Source organism: Oryctolagus cuniculus, chromosome 10 (genome assembly GCF_964237555.1).
Source record: "Oryctolagus cuniculus chromosome 10, mOryCun1.1, whole genome shotgun sequence".
NCBI classification, from domain to species: domain Eukaryota; kingdom Metazoa; phylum Chordata; class Mammalia; order Lagomorpha; family Leporidae; genus Oryctolagus; species Oryctolagus cuniculus.
The window spans coordinates 103,435,824-103,455,167 of record NC_091441.1 but is presented as its reverse complement, the minus strand read 5'-3'; the positions used below and the strand labels follow the sequence as shown (position 1 = coordinate 103,455,167).

Here is a 19,344-nt window from a genome sequence, read left to right as displayed (position 1 = left end):
AAAATTGCTAACTAAATAATATGACTCCATCCCCTCATTCAATAGTCCAACATCCTTCACACTACGTAGTGACCATCCACAGTGCTGACTCAACACTGAGGGGGAAACAGAGGAACACGCATGGTGCAGCCCCCTGCCAAGAGGCTGACAGGGGAAGAGACGGGGATGGTGGTGGCAGCAGAACCAGAGTTTATTCAACACACACCTGAGGGCTCACTGTATCCCACAGAAGGTAAAATGACTCATCAGCCTCTGCCTTCAAAAAGCTGCTGATCAAGTGAAAAAGGCAACCCAGCAGGCCGATCATTAGCACACAACAGACACACACACCGACTCTGCACAGCGGAGGCACCTGCCTCCGAAACACCCATCCCTTGGTGTGTGTGGGGCTCCAAGAGCCAAGTGCTGGGGGAGGTACAGAGAGCACTGTGCCCCGCTAAGGGGCGATGGCTTCTGCGAGGGAGAACGTGGGAGCAGTGAGCGGGCAGCCTGTGAGTGCTGCTCAGGTGCTGCAATTCAGCCCCAGGAAGGCTGACCCACCCGAGGATGCGGGACAGAGCGTGGGGACTGCACCTCAAAGTTCAACACGACAAGTCCCGGACTCTAACCCACAAAGCACAAGATACGGTTTACTGGGGACTGTGTTCTTACTTTAGTCTTAAATGCTTATTAACTTAGGAACACAGGGAAATATCAAGAAGAAATGAAAATGGGAAGCATCTTGTCAGCTCCAGTTTGTAGGTTGTTTTCCTCTCAATACATAGTAAGTAATGTCCAAGAACAGGAGGCTGGTTAAATAAGCGGTAAGTCCATAGATGGAATATTGTGCAGCCATTAAAAATGAAGACCATGGGACCATATTCATATTGCTCCATGAAAAAAGTTGATTAAAAAACGTGTATCTCACATTTGAAAATACACACACACACACACACACTTAGAAAAATTAAACATCAAAATGTTTAGAGTGGGGGCTGGCACTGTGGTACAGCAGATCAAGCCACTGTCTATGACGCCAGCATCCTATGTGGGTGCCAGTTTGAGTCCCAACTGCTCCACTTCCAATCCAGCTCCCTGCTACTGCACACAGGAAAGCAGTGGACATTGGCCCAAGTGTTTGGGCTCCAGCACCCATGTAGGAGGCCCAGAAAAAACTCCTGGCTTCAGTCCAGCCCAGTGCGGGCAGTTGTAGCCATTTGGGAAATGAATCAGCAGATGGAAGACACCCTCCCACCCCTGCCTCTCCCTCTCTGTAATTCTGCCTTCCAAATATGTAAAGAAATCTTAAAAAAAAAAAAAAAAATGAACAGCGGGTAGCTTATCTCTAGCAGGCAGGATAAATATTGTCTTCCTCTTTGTCTAACGGTATTTTAATTACTGTGTATTGCTTTCATAACAAGAAAAAATGCTTTCCAAATGTTAATTATAAAAGAAACAATGATCAAACTACTATGTAAGGACAAATAATGTCCTAATCTGTATGTATTTTTTCTTCATGTCACATCCACTCCACTTTATTGATTACATTACACAGGGAAACATTAAGCACTAAGTAGGCTCAAAAACTTAAAATGAAGTACAAAAAAGCTCAACTGTCTAAGAAATAAATAAGAACATGAAATAAGAGCAGACTTACCAGCCATAAGCAAACAGATAATGCACATTGAAAAGGCAACAACCATGATAATAGGCAACTGGAAAATATAATGGGAGGAGACGCCATCACTTAGGAATTGATCACCAATGGTTATGAAATCAGCTGTGCATGCTCTAATATATTCAGTATTTTTTCAACAAAACAGCATTTAAGGGTTCAATCACAAATGCCCAAGTCCTCAGATGGGTTAAGTGTAAGATCTGAGGAAGCAGGCCAACCAAGGAGTACGGAGTGGGAGGAGGCCGCCCAGATGAGAACCTTGGCACCAGGCCTCCCTGCCATCCCAGGGCACTTTACCCACTGGAATGGAGCCCAAGAAGGTTCTTGCACAGTCTGGGGAAAAGAGGGGTCAACAAGGAGACAAGTAAAAAACATACTGTTTTGTTTTTTTTGTTGTTGTTCAGTTCGGTAACTTCCTGAACATAAGAGGCCTAGAGCCCTCTGAAGTGAGAACACGTCCACGTGTCCTTGGTTTCTGCACTCCCACACTGAAGGGATGTGTGAAGGGTGCGAGGAGAAGAAAACATAGGCTCCGAGTTTTCTCCCACTCTGCCCACTTCTATTTGGGGGGTACCTAGGTGCTTATTTACAACAGGAAATCCTATTTCCAATCAAGGAGAGTTAGTAACATGTATACTTTCAGGGAAAGCTTTTAGTAACTTGAAAAAAATAAAAGTTTCTTACAGCCAGGAACTTCCAGTCCCTTGGAACACTTAGAGGACTGTGAGATTCTAATTCATCCACTGAATAGTTCCCAAGAAATAAGTCTATGGAATCCTAGAGCACAAAGAAGGAAATCAGTAATTCCCCACACTTGATGTAACCACATTTTGAAGGAACAATGCAAAGATACAACCATCTAATGGCCAAAAAAGCACCACGCGCAAACTTACTTGTCTAAATCCATCCGAAAAGTTGTTCTTATAATATCGTATGAGTGAGTTCCAGCCATCCATTATAAGTCCCAACTGAGTTCTCTTCCCAGTTCTGGTTGAAAGAGGTTAAGTTTTAAATACAGATTTGCATACTAAATACGCACCCTGTTTTATAGTCAAAAATACATAGTATGGAAATAGGTGAGTTAAAAAGATTTTTGGAAAAAAAAAAAGATTTAATAATTATCCCTGAAAAGAGAGACACTTCACAAAGGAAGTCACCAGTAAGTCCAAGAAAAAACGAAACACACAGCTGTGTCACGGGGTTTGGTTGTGGGACCCTGAAGGAGACAACAAAATCTGCAGGTGCTCCAGTCCATTATACAAAATGGTACATAAAGCATTTGCATTTTAAAAACCTACACACATCCTCTCCTGTACCTCAAATTATCTTGGATTACTTATAATGCCAAATACAGCATAAATGCTATGTAAATCGTTGTACCATGTTGTTCAGGGACAAGGAAAGAACCGTCTGTACATATTCAGTGCAGGCACAATTTTTGGGTTACCAAAGTAGGCAGAGAACAGAACAACACTCAGGTCCAGTTGCAAAGACAAGAACTATGGAGAAACACAGAGCCCGAGGTGAGTGACACGGAACAGCAGAGACTAGAAACCTTCCTCCTCTTCAGGGAACTCACGCAGGAGAGCAGGAAAAGACCCAGTCACACTACTAACAATTTCAAAGCCTTTGAACTCCTCCCTCTCCCCCAGGAGCAGACCCAGCAGCACCTGGCGCTCTTAGAGGTGTGGCACCCAGGCCTGCCCGGCCTGCTCAGGGAGAGCGACCATTTGGGTGGACAGGAAGGTCTGAGAAGCAGCAGGGAACCGCGTGCTCCCCTCTCCCTGTGCATCAGCATCCCTCAGGGAGGCTCCCAGCCCTCCAGCCCCTGGGCCTCATCCCCCAGCAATCCTGACTTGACGAGGCCCCAGCAGTTTGGTGTGTGGCTGTTCCCTGGAAGCTGCCACATGACTCTAAGGAGCACCAGGACTGCGGGCACTGACGTAGGACGCTGTGTCAAAGCGTGGCTTGCCTGGTAAAGTCAGTCTTCAAGGCACCAGTTCCTGCATACTGTTTGGCACAAGCATTTGCGTTGTCAGCCCAGGCTGTAAAAACAGTCATAAAGAGCTGATAAAATGACAACCAAAGCTCTAAATATAAAATGTCCAGCAGCTTTGTCTCTATTAAATAAAATACATACCATTTTTGTAAATCTTCTCAAATTCATGTTGTTCTTCAAGCTTTTGTCCCACATGCAAAACGCCTAGTCTCTAGAATAAGAACCACACCACATGTGTGTCATGGACTTCAGCAGACAAGACTCAGAAGAAAAGCAACACAGTCCCGCATCCTATCCACTGGCCCTGGCTGGATGCCACAGCTCTCTCCGGCCCAGGGCCCACTGAACAGCCTCTCGTTGAGGCGCCTTTGCCCTTGAGCCCTGCATGGCAGAGACAAGGGCAGGAGTAGACTCAGGGAGAGGGGCAGGAGGGACAGTGAGAGCTGCTGTGGGACTGAGCTGTCCCCTCCTGCTTCCCACCCACCCACAATCCTCCCTCCTCACCATTCAACATCCTCAGGTCTCCACCCTGGAGTCACCTCAGTCTTAACCTCCATGCCAGAGATGTTTGAGAATCTCCTATCAACCTCCCCACAAACTGAACATGAAGGCTCTCTGCAAATAATCTCAGGAGTTGCTGGACCCCTGCACCCTATATATGGACTCCTCCTGCCCACTGCCCACAGGTTAGGAGCCCCTGCCTTGGCCTTTGTCTCAGACCATCCAGTCTCATCTCCGATGACCCCTCACTGTCCGCACCTCAGAAAAGCTCACTGTCACGGCATAGGAGCCATCCTCGGTGACTCTTGGCTAGGTACACATTCTGCCCTCCTGGAGGGGAATGGTACCACTGGAGTCCCATAGTGGCTGGCAGTGCTGCTGGACAGGCTCCCAAACAACCTCTGCAGGTTTGTAAGATTCCAGAAAATTCTTCTTAGCACATAAGATAGTTAAATGTAGGTCACAAAAGCCAGCGCAGCATTTCTAATACGGTTTCTCCTGAAAACTACACTCTCGAGTACGTCTAGGAGCCTGGCGAGGATGTGTTACAACACAAGCCAGAGGCTGCAGGCCCCAAGTCATGCCTTTGGTGGGACTGACTATGAGATTCAAGAGTAATCCGTCTGGAAGAAGCTATCTGGCCTCCAAAATTTCCTTCTAAGTATCTCAAATTCATCAGGTAAAGCTTTATAAATGCTTACTGATTCTCTAGGCAGGACACCATCTGGGACGCATTTTGCTTGGCCCTCACAGCAGATGCCAATGTGATTCAGAAATCTACGTTCTACATATTTTCAATTCTAAGTATCAACAGAAAATGATTTTTGTTTCTATTTTTATCATAAGCACAATTTAGCAGTAAAGCAAGCTGTGTCACAAACCTTCTATCCAGAAGTTGTAAAACAGATACAAACAAAGACAATCTTGAGGTACTACTTTATACTATTAAAAAGAAAGTTCAGGCCAGCGCTGTGGCTCACTAGGCTAATCCTCTGCCTTGCGGCGCCGGCACACCGGGTTCTAGTCCCGGTCGGGGCGCCGGATTCTGTCCCGGTTGCCCCTCTTCCAGGCCAGCTCTCTGCTGTGGCCAGGGAGTGCAGTGGAGGATGGCCCAAGTGCTTGGGCCCTGCACCCCATGGGAGACCAGGAGAAGTACCTGGCTCCTGCCATCGGATCAGCGCGGTGCGCCAGCCACAGTGAGCTGGCCGCGGCGGCCATTAGAGGGTGAACCAACGGCAAAAGGAAGACCTTTCTCTCTGTCTCTCTCTCTCACTGTCCACTCTGCCTGTCCAAAAATAAAAAAATAAATAAATAAATAAAGCTTAGGAAAAAATGATTAAAAAAAAAAAAAGAAAGTTCAAATGGAAATATTTACTGCTGGCAAGAGTTCAAAGAAATGGATTTACTCACTGCAGACACCAGTGTAAACTAGTTATCTATGACTCGCTTGGAAATTAACATTTATTCTCTTAACCCAGTAAGTACATGTCTAGGGATTAATCCAAAGGAAATTATCCATGTGAATAATCTAAACAAATGTGTTTCCTATAATGTTATTTAAAAGCCAAAGACAGAACAACCTAAATGGCTTAGTAAATCATAGTGAAATGTAATCATTAAAAACTATGATTACATAAATGTTGAGGGAAAATGGAAAAGTAAGAACTACACAAACACAAACTGACCATGGTTATGGGAAACGTGCACACCCATGATGGCAGAACACAAAAATACAAAGAGTCGGGTTAGGGCTGCGACTGGCTCCAAAAGACCAAGTTTCTGTCATTTTCTGCTGCGTTTTTCCACATAAGAAAAAATGACGTCACACCTGAAGCTGGGCCTGAAGGGAGCGACGAGCCAACAAACTCTGGATCACGTTGGTCCTGTCCAGACAATCCATGCAATTGCTCCGGAACACGCCTTCCTGGTTAGCCACCACCCTGCCGGCCGAGTCCACTAGAAAATAACTGAAACACAGCTGTATGAACACTCACATAGCACAGCAGGCCAAAACCACGAGGGACAGGGGTTCTCACTTCAGAGACCTCACTAACATGTGCCGAAGGTCACGCACGATGCATGGTCAGGCATCTTTCACTTCTAGACCAAAGACAAGTTTAAGTGGCCATGGCAGAACAGCTCCCTACGCAAAACACAGCTCTAACAGTAGAGTAGTCGATTCACCCAAGAGACAGGGAAACCAGGATTTGGGAGTATTACAGAAGAGAAGGCCAGAAGAGATTTATTTGGACATAATTATTCCAACTTTGCCCTTCTGTATTAGCCTTTTATGATGCCTACACTATCTGTATTAGGCTCCCCTGTGGAGTTTGTTGAAAACGGAGATTCACGGCCTTGAGAACTGAATCAGGATCTCTGAAGCAGGAGGGTGGATACTGTACATTTTAAACATTTCTTATTTCTTCAAACAAGTGATATACACCAATAGTATAAAATGTGTAAAGTATAATAGGGTATTATTTGAAAAATGTTTCCCTCTCTTTTTTTTTTTTTTTTTTTTTTGGAAAGGCAGAGTTAGTGAGAGAGAGACTGAGGCCACAGCAGAGAGCTGGATTAGAAGAGGAGCAGCTGGGACTAGAACCAGCACCCATATGGGATGCCAGCACTTCAGGCCAGGGCTTTAACCTGCTGTGCCACAGCCGGCCTCAGTAAGTTATTTTATTCTATTTTATTTTGACAGGCAGAGTGGACAGTGAGAGAGACAGACAGAGAGAAAGGTCTTCCTTTTGCCGTTGGTTCACCCTCCAATGGCCGCCGCGGCTGGCACACCGCACTGATCTGATGGCAGGAGCCAGGTGCTTCTCCTGGTCTCCCATGGGGTGCAGGGCCCAAGCACTTGGGCCATCCTCCACTGCCCTCCCGGGCCACAGCAGAGAGCTGGCCTGGAAGAGGAGCAACCGGGACAGAATCCGGCACCCCGAACGGGACTAGAACCCGGTGTGCCGGCGCCACAGGCGAAGGATTAGCCTAGTGAGCCGCGGTGCTGGCCTCCCTTCTCTTAATCACCCACATGTCTGCCCTGAGCCAACTAGTTACCAGTTGCTGTGCTTGCCTTATTTCTAACAACCTCCTGAGATAATGCTACAAACTCAAAAATTTGACAACACAGAGTTGTCACAGACTGGCAGCACAGTCTTAGCATCTTAGTAACTTCAAGTTACTTTCAAGGACTGAGTTTTTTCATCCACAAAAAGGAGGTGACAGTGCCACCACCAAGCCGTTCCAAGGTTCAAGATAAGGCATAATGCACATAAAGTACCGAGTGGATGGAACACAGCATGTGATGAAGGTCAGATAATAAGAACTGGAGATTATTCCCCAGAGGCCAAACAGAGGAAGGAAATGCAACATATTTGCTGATAGCTAAATGTGACCTCAGGAATAAAGGCTTAGAAAAAGGTGGCTGATTTTTTTCTACATGGGCTCATGCACAATTGGCAGGGCTCGTTGACAACCGGCATTTACAAATGTGCACATGAGTGCATGTATGTGGGCTGGCGGTTGGCCAACTGGGTAAGTCGCTGTCTGTGCCACTGGCATGCCATCCAGGCACTGGCTTGAGTCCTGGCTGCTCTACTTCAGATCCAGCAGCTGGCTAATGCGCTTGGGAAAAGCAGCAGAAAATGGCCCAAGTACCTGAGCCCCTGCCAACCATGTGGGAGACCTCGATGAAGTTCCTGGCTCCTAGCTTTGTCCTCACTAAGCTCTGGGGAGTGAACCAACAGACGGAAGATCTGTCTCTCCCTAACTCTTTCAAATAAAGTAAATCTTAAAAAAATTTATAAATCTTACTTCTTAAATCACACTATAAGTCTATGAGGTCGTTAATGTCTCCACTTTACAAATGGAGAAGATAACTGGCCCATGGGGCACATGGCTAATAAGAGGTAAACTGACATTCAAACTAAGATATGTCAGACTCCAAAGCCCAGATTTCTTTCCCTTTTCCCAAAAGTCCCCTAGGCAAAAATGTCTCAGTGGATCTTCTCCAAGTCACTGGTGAATGTTCTACCATCCTTGTGGAGGACTATATGGCAATGGAGACAGACTGAGGCACCAGTCCCCCTTGTTTCTTATATTCCAGTACAATGGCAACTACTGCATGAACCCATCAACTGCCAGGCCTAGCCAGTGTTTCCTCTAACAGGCCAACGATGGAGGGCAAGCTCCCGCTATGCTCATGACAAAACCTCATAGAAAACGGATGATAAATAATATGTAACACACAAATGGTGAAAGGACCACTAAGATATTCAGACCTTTTATTTCACTAATCCTACTCTGAAGAGTGGGAAGGGAACTAACAATTTAACAGAAGAATACACACACACACTCTCACACTCAGAATGATTCACTGCAGCACAACCTTGCATGACAGGCAGAAAAGGAAATGGACCAGATGCTCAATGTGAAGCAAAACATTTAGTAAGAACTATGTTATGATACAAAAGCCACTCAACACTATCATTATCCACACTAAGTAGGCTAATGACAAATGCCTGCAACATGGTTAGTGCAAACAACTGAATGTGAAACAGCAGGAAACCAAGTTCAACTATGTGAAGATCTATAAATGAAAGATGCCCTGTAATATGAAAATATCTGGCTTTGAGTCATTTTTTAAAAATATAGAAGCATTTGCAAACCATCAAATCTCATCTTTTCAGTAAAACAAGAAAAATACTAAAGCAGTGTGGACAAGCACTGATGACACAGTGACAGGTACCGTGTAACGAATGTGACTGGTACACACACACCCTCCCTGCCACCACGAGGAAGTGAGCTTACCTTAATTCGTCCTGCATTTCTGCTACCTGGTCCAATAGAATACTCAGTCGATCCCATCTCATATTTTTACATTCCTTATGGAAATCAAAAGCAATGTATCTATCAAAAAAACACATTTAAAACTGATCAGAGATGACTCATTTTCCTATTAGTGATATTTTCATAGTTGGTTTTCCCATCAAAGCATACATACTTCTTAGCAACACTGGCACCTCCTTCACTATGGTTTCCCACACTACACAACCCCCGCTCCTTCTCATCTTCCTATCAGAGAAGAAAAACAACCCCAACAATCATCACACACCCCCCCGTATCTTCACACGATCTTCAGGGGGCCTCAGGAGAAGACCAGGCAAATACTGCCGCGGGCTCAAGTGCAGTGATGAGGTGTGCTCTGTGAAAGCACAGCCAGCTGAACATCTAGCTCGTGTTGATTCTCTATTCTCATGTGCAAAGAACAGAGCTCCTTTTTATCACTTTTCAAACTGACCAGTATGTTCAAAATGGCCAACCTTAACTCAGTCCATGGAGGACTGGTGGGTGTCTGCTGTGTACCAGGGGTTATGAGAAGCAGAGAGACAGCACAGTCAGCACTGTGGTTAGTTACTGGCCTTCCTAGCACAAAGCCTGCTGCCCTTTATCACCATTTATACATCACATACACCTGCGGCAGAGGTAACTTTCTTATTTGTCTACCAAATGTATGTATATTCTATATATGTATATACATACAGAATATATACAGATATTATATATAGTATTTAAGAGACAATTATAAATGTTCTAAGATATTTAACATAAAAGTTTCCCTATTTAAGCTGCTCCTTGAGAGGGGAAAAAAAATGAGCCAATTCCTAAAAGTCAAGGGAGGAAGAAAGAGTGCCAGGAGCCTGAGCACCATGGGGATACATGCAGAACCCATCTATTCCATGTCTGCCCAACTCTCTGCTCAGTGATCAGCACGGGTCATAAGGCAGGGGCACTGAGAAGCATCAGCCCTCAGCTGCACAGTGTAGATGAGGTCTCGCTCCCGTGAAACTCCCCAGCTGAGAGAAGGGATATCCAGAGTGTGGGCAACTGGCAGATAACCTGAGCATGCCACTTCAGAGGTCACCCCAGGTGAAAATGGTATTCTCAGAAATCAGTGCAGGACAGAGCTCAGCCAACTGACAGGCTGGTGACTGTGGGAGACAAGGAGTGGAGGAGCAGACAACGAGCTGCATTTTCAAAGGCAGCTCTGATAAAAGTGGCACTACGACAGTTACTTAGGTGATGCTCTTGCCCCAAGCAATGGCACCGGACGTCTGAAGAACTGAAGCAGGTACTCAGTTTCAGTTAAGCAACATCAACCATCTAGACGTCTACTGGCAACAGTGTACCCTACAGCCAGTACTGCACTGTACACCTAAAAATGTTTCAGGAAGTACATCTCTACATTCCTACCAGAGTAAAAGGAAATTAAGGGGGGTGGAACCCACCAAAGAACTTAAGTTCCACTGCACAAGGATTCATAAGCATGTATTATTGGTCTAAATCACATTTATATTTTCCAACCATGAATTACATATCTGTATTTTGATAAGTGATTTTAAATTTTTTTTATTTTTTATTTTTTGGACAGGCAGAGTTAGAGAGAGAGAGACTGAGAGAAAGGTCTTCCTTTTTCTTTTTTTTTTTTTTTCTTTTTTTAATTTTTGACAGGCAGAGTCGACAGTGAGAGAGAGAGACAGAGAGAGAAAGGTCTTCCTTTGCCGTTGGTTCACCCTCCAATGGCCGCCGCTGCAGCCGGCGCACCGCGCTGATCCGATGGCAGGAGCCAGGAGCCAGGTGCTTTTCCTGGTCTCCCATGGGGTGCAGGGCCCAAGCACCTGGGACATCCTCCACTGCACTCCCTGGCCATAGCAGAGAGCTGGCCTGGAAGAGGGGCAACCGGGACAGAATCCGGCGCCCCGACCGGGACTAGAACCCAGTGTGCCAGCGCCGCAAGGTGGAGGATTAGCCTATTGAGCCACGGCGCCGGCCCAAGGTCTTCCTTTTTCTGTTGGTTCATTCCCCAAGTGGCTGTTGCGGCCGGCGCGCTGCACCAATCCAAAGCCAGGAGCCAGGTGCTTCCTCCTGGTCTCCCAGGCGGGTGCAGGGCCCAAGCACTTGGCCCATCCTCCGCTGCACTCCCGGGCCACAGCAGAGAGCTGGCCTGGAAGAGGGGCAACCGGGACAGAAACGGCGCCCCAACAGGGACTAGAACCCGGGGTGCCAGTGCTGCAGGCAGAGGATTAGCTTAGTGAGCCGCAGCACCGGCCTAAATATATTATTCTTAACCCAATAATCAAGCAGTTCTATTTCTTTCCAAATTCTAGGAAGCAATCTTTAAAGACATATGACCTCGTATATTTCATTTTTTTCTCATCCAGTTCCCCCAAAAATAAGTTTCTATCACTAACATACTCCCTTATCACTCCTCAAGAGTGCATTCATGGGGTTGATACTGTGGCGTAGTGGGTAAAACTGCCACCTGCAGTGCTGGCATATAGGCGCTGGTTCGAGTCCTGGATGCTCCACTTCCGATCCAGCTCTCTGCTATGGCCTGGGAAAGCAGTGGCAGACGGCTCAAGTCGTTGGGCCCCTACACCCACGTTGGAGTCCCAAATGATGCTCCAAGTTCCTGGCTTTGAATCAGTGTAGCTCCGGCCACTGTGGCCATCTGGGGAGTGAACCAGAAGATGGAAGACCTCCCTCTCTCTCTCTGTGCCTCTCTGTGACTCTGCCTTTCAAATAATTTTTTTTTTTAAAGCGTGCAATCATATGACTTTTCTCTTTGTAGCCATTTACCAACTCATCAATTTAATTTTCTTAGTAACAAGCGGTTACGAAACTAAAAAGCTGGGGGTGGGGGCGGCGCTGGTGCTGTGGCATTATCAGGTTAAACCGCCACCTGCAGTGCCAACATCTCATATGGGCGCCGGTTCTAGTCCTGGCTGCTCCACTTTCCATCCACCTCCCTGCTAATGCACCTGGGAAAGCAGCCAAAGATGGACAAAGTGCTTGGGCCCCTGCACCTATTTAGGAGACCTGGAAGAAGCTCCTGGCTCCGATCTGGCCAAGCCCTGGCCACTGTGGCCATTTGGGGAGTGAACCAGTGGATCGAAGAATTCTCTCTGCCTCTGCGTCTCCTTCTCTGTAACTCTACCTTTCAAATAAATAAATCTTAAAAATGAAAAACTAAACTAAAAATCAAATTATTACAACAGGTATTTTAAAGAAAACAAATCTATTATTTGGCTTCAGTAAGTCAACACACTTTTTCCCATTAGATACATATATTAAGTAAAAAAAATTAAATACACTTCTTATGATCTTCTGTCTGATGATCTTCAGAGCTCTTAAAGGGAAAATGATAGCTACTCTGGGTTTCCCACTCTGGGAGCAGGTGCCTCCAAATTCCCCAAACAAAGAGCATAATTTTGGGCTCTAATTTATGTCTCAAATTCTCAAAGTTAGCTTCAAAAAATCCAGATTCCTTAAGTGAACTCTGCAGGCAAAGCCTATCTGTGTGGCCAGCACCGTGGCTCAACAGGCTAATCCTCCGCCTTGCAGCGCCAGCACATCGGGTTCTAGTCCCAGTCGGAGTGCCGGATTCTGTCCCGGTTGCCCCTCTTCCAGGCCAGCTCTCTGCTGTGGCCAGGGAGAGCAGTGGAGGATGGCCCAAGTGCTTGGGCCCTGCACCCCATGGGAGACCAGGAGAAGCACCTGGCTCCTGCCATCGGATCAGCGTGGTGCGCCGGCCGCGACGGCCATTGGAGGGTGAACCAACGGAAAAGGAAGACCTTTCTCTCTGTCTCTCTCTCTCACTGTCCACTCTGCCTGTCAAAAAAAAAAAAAAAAAAAAAAAAAAAAAAAAAAAAAAGCCTCTCTGTGGAAACCCTGGTAGACAGATAATCTTAACCAGAGTGTACACAGGAGCCAACAAACTTTTTTTTTTTTTTTTAAAAGATCTACTTACTTATTTGAAAGTCAGAGTTACAGAGAAGGAGAGGCAGAGGAAGAGGCAGAAAGAGATCTTCCATCTAATGGTTCACTCCCCAGATGGCCACAATGGCCAGGCTGAAGCCAGGAGCTTCACCTGGGTTTCCTGCTGGGTGCAGGGGCCCAGGGACTTGGGCCATCTTCCACTGCTTTTCCAGGTACATTACCAAGCAGCTGGATCTGAAGTGGAGCAGCCAGGACTCAACCTTTACCCATATAGGCTTTACCTGCTACACCACAGCACCAGCCCCAACAAACTTTAAGTACATACATGATACCTGCTGGACCTCACACCCAGAGATTCCGATGTTTCATGTCTGAACACATAAGCTGAGAACATTGCCCAAAGGATTTTCAGTCGTATCCTGCTTAGGAATCCCTTTTCTGTGTCATGTGGAGTGTGTGGGGCAGATTCCGCAGGCAGAAGAGGCAAGAGTGGGTAGACTGAGCGCCTGTTATATTCACTAGAGCTTTCAAACTGCACCAGACACTAAAATTCCTTCTCCAGAGATTCACTGTATTATTAATCTTGGTGCATGCTTCAAATTTTCTACAGGTTAAAACAATTTCTCTCCAAATAAAACAGCACTACTTTTGGGGGGCCGAGGAAAGATGTTCTCCAAATGTGCATGACCACTTTCACCTACTAGGCCAGCGGTTGCCCTCCTAGCTGCCTGCGGCGGAGAGCTCCACACGGGCAGAGCCACCACTCTGCCCCTTCCCGTGGGGCAGCCGCCGTGTGCGGATGCCCAGCTTCCCCCGAGGCTGCACGGTCTGCGGCTGCTGCCTGGTGACTCGCAGGACAGCGCAAGTGCACGGGCGGAACCGCTGCAGCTCTTGTGCTGAGGACCACTGAGCACACAGCGCACAACCACGAGACACTCCCATCATGACCTGATGACTGGAGGTTCACAAGCCTCACAGGGGCACAAAGCCAAGAGGATTTCAGTCAGACAAATTCAACCCAGACCACAGAGGCAGGTGTTCAGCCTAGTGGTAGGATGTCAGTTAAGACACTCACATCCCATAGCCCAGTGCCTGGTTTTCATACCTGGCTCCATGCCTGACTCCAGCATCCTGCTGGTGCAGCCCCTACTGGGAGGCAGCAGGAGTACCGCAACTCATCAGGTTATCGCCTCTCAATTAAAAAAAAAAAAAAGTTAACTTATGTATTTGAAAGACAGAGTTACAGAGAGAGGTAGAGACAGACAGAGAGGTCTTCCATCTGCTGGTTCACTCCCCAACTGGCTGCAACAGCCAGAGTTGTGCCGATCTGAAGCTAGGAGCCAGGAGCTTCTTCCAGGCTTCCCATGAGGGTGCAGGGGCCCAAGGATTTGAGCCGTCTGCCACTGCTTTCCCAGGCCACAGCAGAGCTGGATCAGAAGAGGAGCAGCCAGGACTAGAACCAGCACCCATATGGGATGCCAGCACTTCAGGCCAGGGCTTTAACCTTCTGCGCCACAGCCAGCCCCAGTAAGTTATTTATTTATTTATTTATTTTTGACAGGCAGAGTGGACAGTGAGACAGACAGACAGAGAGAAAGGTTTTCCTTTTGCTGTTGGTTCACCCTCCAATGGCCGCCGCGGCCGGCACACCACACTGATCTGAAGGCAGGAGCCAGGTGCTTCTCCTGGTCTCCCATGGGGTGCAGGGCCCAAGCACTTGGGCCATCCTCCACTGCCCTCCCGGGCCACAGCAGAGAGCTGGCCTGGAAGAGGGGCAACCAGAACAGAATCCGGTGCCCTGAATGGGACTAGAACCCGGTGTGCCGGCGCCGCAGGCGGAGGATTAGCCTAGTGAGCCGCAGCGCCAGCCCCAATAAGTTATTTTTTAAGAACACTTGAGGGCCGGCGCCGCGGCTCACTAGGTTAATCCTCCGCCTAGCGGCGCCGGCACACCGGGTTCTAGTCCCGGTTGGGGCGCCGGATTCTGTCCCAGTTGCCCCTCTTCCAGGCCAGCTCTCTGCTGTGGCCCGGGAGTGCAGTGGAGGATGGCCCAGGTGCTTGGGCCCTGCACCCCATGGGAGACCAGGAAAAGCCCCCGGCTCCTGGCTCCTGCCATCGGATCAGCGCGGTGCGCCGGCTGCAGCGCGCTGGCCGCGGCGGCCATTGGAGGGTGAACCAACGGCAAAGGAAGACCTTTCTCTCTCTGTCTCTCTCTCACTGTCCACTCTGCCTGTCAAAAAATAAAAATAAAAAAAATAACACTTGCGTGTAGGTGCTAGTTCTGTAGCATAGCAGGTAAAGATGCCACCTGCAGTGCTGGCATCCCATATGGGCGCCAGTCCAAGTCCCAGCTGCTCCACTTCTGATCCAGCTCTCTGCTATGGCCTGGGAAGGCAGTAGAAGATGGCCCAAGTCCTTGGGCCCCTGCAACCACACAGGAGACTGGGAAGAAGCTCCTGGCTCCAGATTGGCACAGCTCCAGCCATTGCAGCCATTTGGGAAGTGAACCAGTGGATGGAAAACCTCTCTCCCTCCCTCCCTCTCTCTGCTTCTCTGTAACCCTGCCTTTAAAATAAAATAAATCTTTAAAAAAAAATGTTGTCAGAGAAAATTTCAAGCCAGTAAAAAAATATTCTTTAATCTCATCTACTATAAAAATCCAAGTTGAAGTTTAGTATGTCTGGTGAGTTATGTATATAAGACTTGGTCTTCAAAAGGTTCATGGAAAATGTGTATTTATAAGAAATTATGTATGCACTTCAAAAATTTGGGGGCCAAAGTACTCTCCCACTAACTTGATGTTATACTCTCGAGTTTGAGGCACTAAGACAGACATCAGTTTGCAAAGCACCCCTCAGGCATTTGGCCTAATGGTTAAGGTGCCAGTCAGGACTTCATTTCCCATATCAGAAAATCTGGGTTCCACAGCCCACCTCCAGCCCGATTCCAGCCTCCCGCTAATGCAGACAGCAGGGATGGCTCTTGTGGCTGGGTCCCTGCTACCCACAGGGAGACCTTGGTTGAATTCCTGCTCCCGGCACTGGCCCCAGGGACCACTGTAGGCATTTGGGGAGTGAACGAGAAGGGAGCGCTCTGCCTCTCAAATAAATATGTATTAAGGGGGAAAAAAGAGAGCCCCATCGGAGAGACATGAATTCCGCTAAAACTGAAGAACATACATGAAATTTATGGTGAGGCTTAAGGAGAAAAATGGTGAAATTAGTGATGCTTTACAAAATGTTTGTGGAGACAATGCCCCAGAGAAAGCAGAGTACAAATGAGTAACTCATTTTAAGAGGGGACAAGACAATGCTGCAGATGAAGCCTGAGACCGCAAATCATCTACATGAATTTTCAAGGCAAAAATTAATCTTGTTTGTGCCCTAAATGAAGAGAACCGACAGTTAACAGCAGAAACAATGGCTAACACCTAGACAGATCAACTTATTCAATTTACACAATTTGGACTGAAAAAGTGAAGCAAATTTGCTGCTCAAGGGGGCCTACATTGCAGACAAGAGCAGAGCTCTCCACGGAAATTTTATGTAAGATCCTGAAGCTTTTCTTGGATGAACTGCATCAAGATAAGAAACATGGCTTCACTAGTAGGATCCTCAAGTCAAAGCCATGGCTACCAGGAGCTGGAAGTCGACAGGCTAAGCAGAAGAGGACTGGGCGAGGACAAGGTCATGGCAACAGTTTTCTGAGATGTTCAAGGCAGTTCGCTTGCTGATTTTCTGGACGGCTAAAAAATGATGACATCTGCTTGTTACTCCAGTGTTTTGAGAAAGCTAGCCCAAGGTTTAGCAGGACTCCCAGGAAACCCTTCCCTGAGAGCCCTTCTCCACCACAGTCTCCTGCCAAGGCAGCCCACTTTGCGACCGTTTTGATGGATTCAGTACAAATCCACTTCCTGCTTTGGCTCCCTCTGACTTCTTTTTGTTTCCTAATCTTGAAGCATCTTTAAAGAGCACCCATTATTCTTTATTTAACAATGTCAAGAAGACTGCATTGACATGGCTAAATTCCCGGAACTCTCAGCTCATCAGGAATGGGCTACACTTGGTCTTAGCCGAAAGGCCCAGAAGTGATAGGAATGGACTAAAAGGTTCGCATCATTACTTACAAAAGTATGTTGAACCTGACTGATGTCAAGAAATACAGCTTATACATTTTATTTTTATCTCTTAATTGCATGTTTCCACAAGCTTTTTGAAGTCCCCCCACACATGTAATTGCACATCTGACCTGAAAGACTTGCCAAAGGCTTCTAGAGAGGTACCTGATCATGCCACTTCCCAAGGAAGACACCATCGATGCGAATGTTTGCTCAAGCGGCTTCTCTGAGCCCTTCTGGTTTACCTGTGAAATATTTAAAACACCAAGTTTTCAGTTTATTTAAGTGAGAGAGTAACAGCAGGAAAAACAAGAAGTTTTAAGTTGTTATTCCTCCACAGAAACATTAAAAAAAAAAATCTAGAAGCTATCTGAATGAACTTTGTAGAAGCTCTGGAAAAAATAGCAAAATTTTATAGTAACCAACCAAGTGTCCACGCAAGAAAACGCCACCTTCAAAACCATAGCAAATTCTGTGCCATTCTTACTCACCTTTTCACCATCCTCTCCCCAGAGTGTTAACAAACTTAAATCTTAAATGTCAGTAACCGGGCTTTCAGTTTTCCCCTCACTGAACCAGAGGAAGCAGATCCTCTGGTTATTTGCACTGTGTATACCTGTTCCAACCTGAAGGCCTAACCTGCTCATTTCTGTCATGTGTAACTCCCAACACAGAAGGGAAAAACCGAACACTGCTTGTAAAAGCTACAAGAGGTTATGAACCAACACACACCGAGAGTGAACCAACGGAAGGAAGACCTTTCTCTCTGTCTCTCTCTCACTAACTCTGCCTATCATAAAAAAAAAAAAAAAAGAAAGAAAAGAAAAGAAAAAACGAGAAATTAATGCTGTAAGACACAGAGACCAAAGTGCAAAACAGAAGTAAATCTCCCTTACCAGTAGCTTATATGTAAAGGGACTAACTCTCCAACCCAGAGAAAAATATTGCAAGGATTGGTAAAAGACATGATCTGTGTATGACCTACAAAATGTTCACTTTGAACCTATAGACACATATAGATTGATAGTAAAAGGTTGAAAAAAGATATTCTAAGCAAATAGTAATATAAAGAGAGCTGGGATAGTCAAACTAGTACCAGATAAAATATACTCTAGGTGAAAAAAATGTTATAAGAGACAAAGAACATTGTATTGAGAAAAGCGCCAATCACCAAGAACATTTAACAAATATCAACATATATGCAATAAACTGGCAGAGTCTGAAAATACAATCAAGCAACACTGACAGAACTGAAGGGAGAAGCAGCAAACTACAAACTATACTGTGGGCTAGAACCTAAGTTTCAACACATTAAAAAATCTGAAATTAAAATGTATTTTCTTTTTTTTGACAGGCAGAGTGGACAGTGAGAGAGAGAGACAGAGAGAAAGGTCTTCCTTTGCCGTTGGTTCACCCTCCAATGGCTGCCGCGGCCGGCGCACCACGCTGATCCGATGGCAGGAGCCAGGAGCCAGGTGCTTTTCCTGGTCTCCCATGGGGTGCAGGGCCCAAGCACCTGGGCCATCCTCCACTGCACTCCCTGGCCACAGCAGAGAGCTGGCCTGGAAGAGGAGCAACCGGGACAGAATCCGGCGCCCCGACCGGGACTAGAACCCGGTGTGCCGGCGCCGCTAGGCGGAGGATTAGCCTAGTGAGCCGTGGCGCCGGCCTAAAATGTATTTTCTGATCACAACAGGAAGAAGCTAGGTATCAATAACAGATGCAAAAATAAAAATTAAAAATGTCACAAATATGTGGAAATCAAACATGTTCTTAAATAATCAAAGGAAAAAAATCACAAAATCAGAAAATATTTTAGACAAATGAACTATAGTATGTCAAAGTAAAGCAGTATTAAGACGCAAATTTATGTTAAAACATACATTAAAAAAGAAAATCTCAAATAACCTAACTTTACATCTTAAGAACTAGAAAAAGAAGAAACAAGCTAAAGCTAGTAGAAGGAAGGAAATGAAAAAAAAATTGAGCAGAGATAAGGAAAATAGACAACAGAACAACAGAGAACATCAATGAAAATAAAGTCAGTCCTTTGAAAAAATCCAAAAACTGGACTTACATGATATCTAGAACGACCAAGAAGGAAAACTCAAATTACTAGCATCAGTAATGATAGTGAGGATATTATGAACAATTTTTGGGAAATAAAAATGATTCTAAGAGAATACTAGAAACACTTGCACACCAACAAACTGAATTTCCTAGATAAAAACAAATTCCTAGAAAGACAAAATCTATACCAAAACTCAATTATGAAAAATAGCAAAACCAAAC

The 19,344-nt window shown here is 46.1% G+C and overlaps 1 protein-coding gene across 2 annotated transcripts in view; it reads right to left on the bottom strand.

Annotated features, from left to right (window-relative positions):
* Positions 1-19,344, bottom strand: part of SACM1L (SAC1 like phosphatidylinositide phosphatase) — a 68,853-nt gene that overhangs the window by 3,167 nt on the left and 46,342 nt on the right. For both annotated transcript variants that reach the window (XM_008260486.4, XM_051851703.2), the window contains 8 exons: positions 17,218-17,297; positions 8,967-9,065; positions 5,986-6,124; positions 3,798-3,867; positions 3,630-3,702; positions 2,551-2,644; positions 2,342-2,434; positions 1,637-1,694 (listed from right to left, as the gene is read on the bottom strand). In XM_008260486.4, the coding sequence (XP_008258708.1) occupies positions 1,637-1,694; positions 2,342-2,434; positions 2,551-2,644; positions 3,630-3,702; positions 3,798-3,867; positions 5,986-6,124; positions 8,967-9,065; positions 17,218-17,297 (706 nt within the window). The remainder of the gene's footprint in view (positions 1-1,636; positions 1,695-2,341; positions 2,435-2,550; positions 2,645-3,629; positions 3,703-3,797; positions 3,868-5,985; positions 6,125-8,966; positions 9,066-17,217; positions 17,298-19,344) is intronic.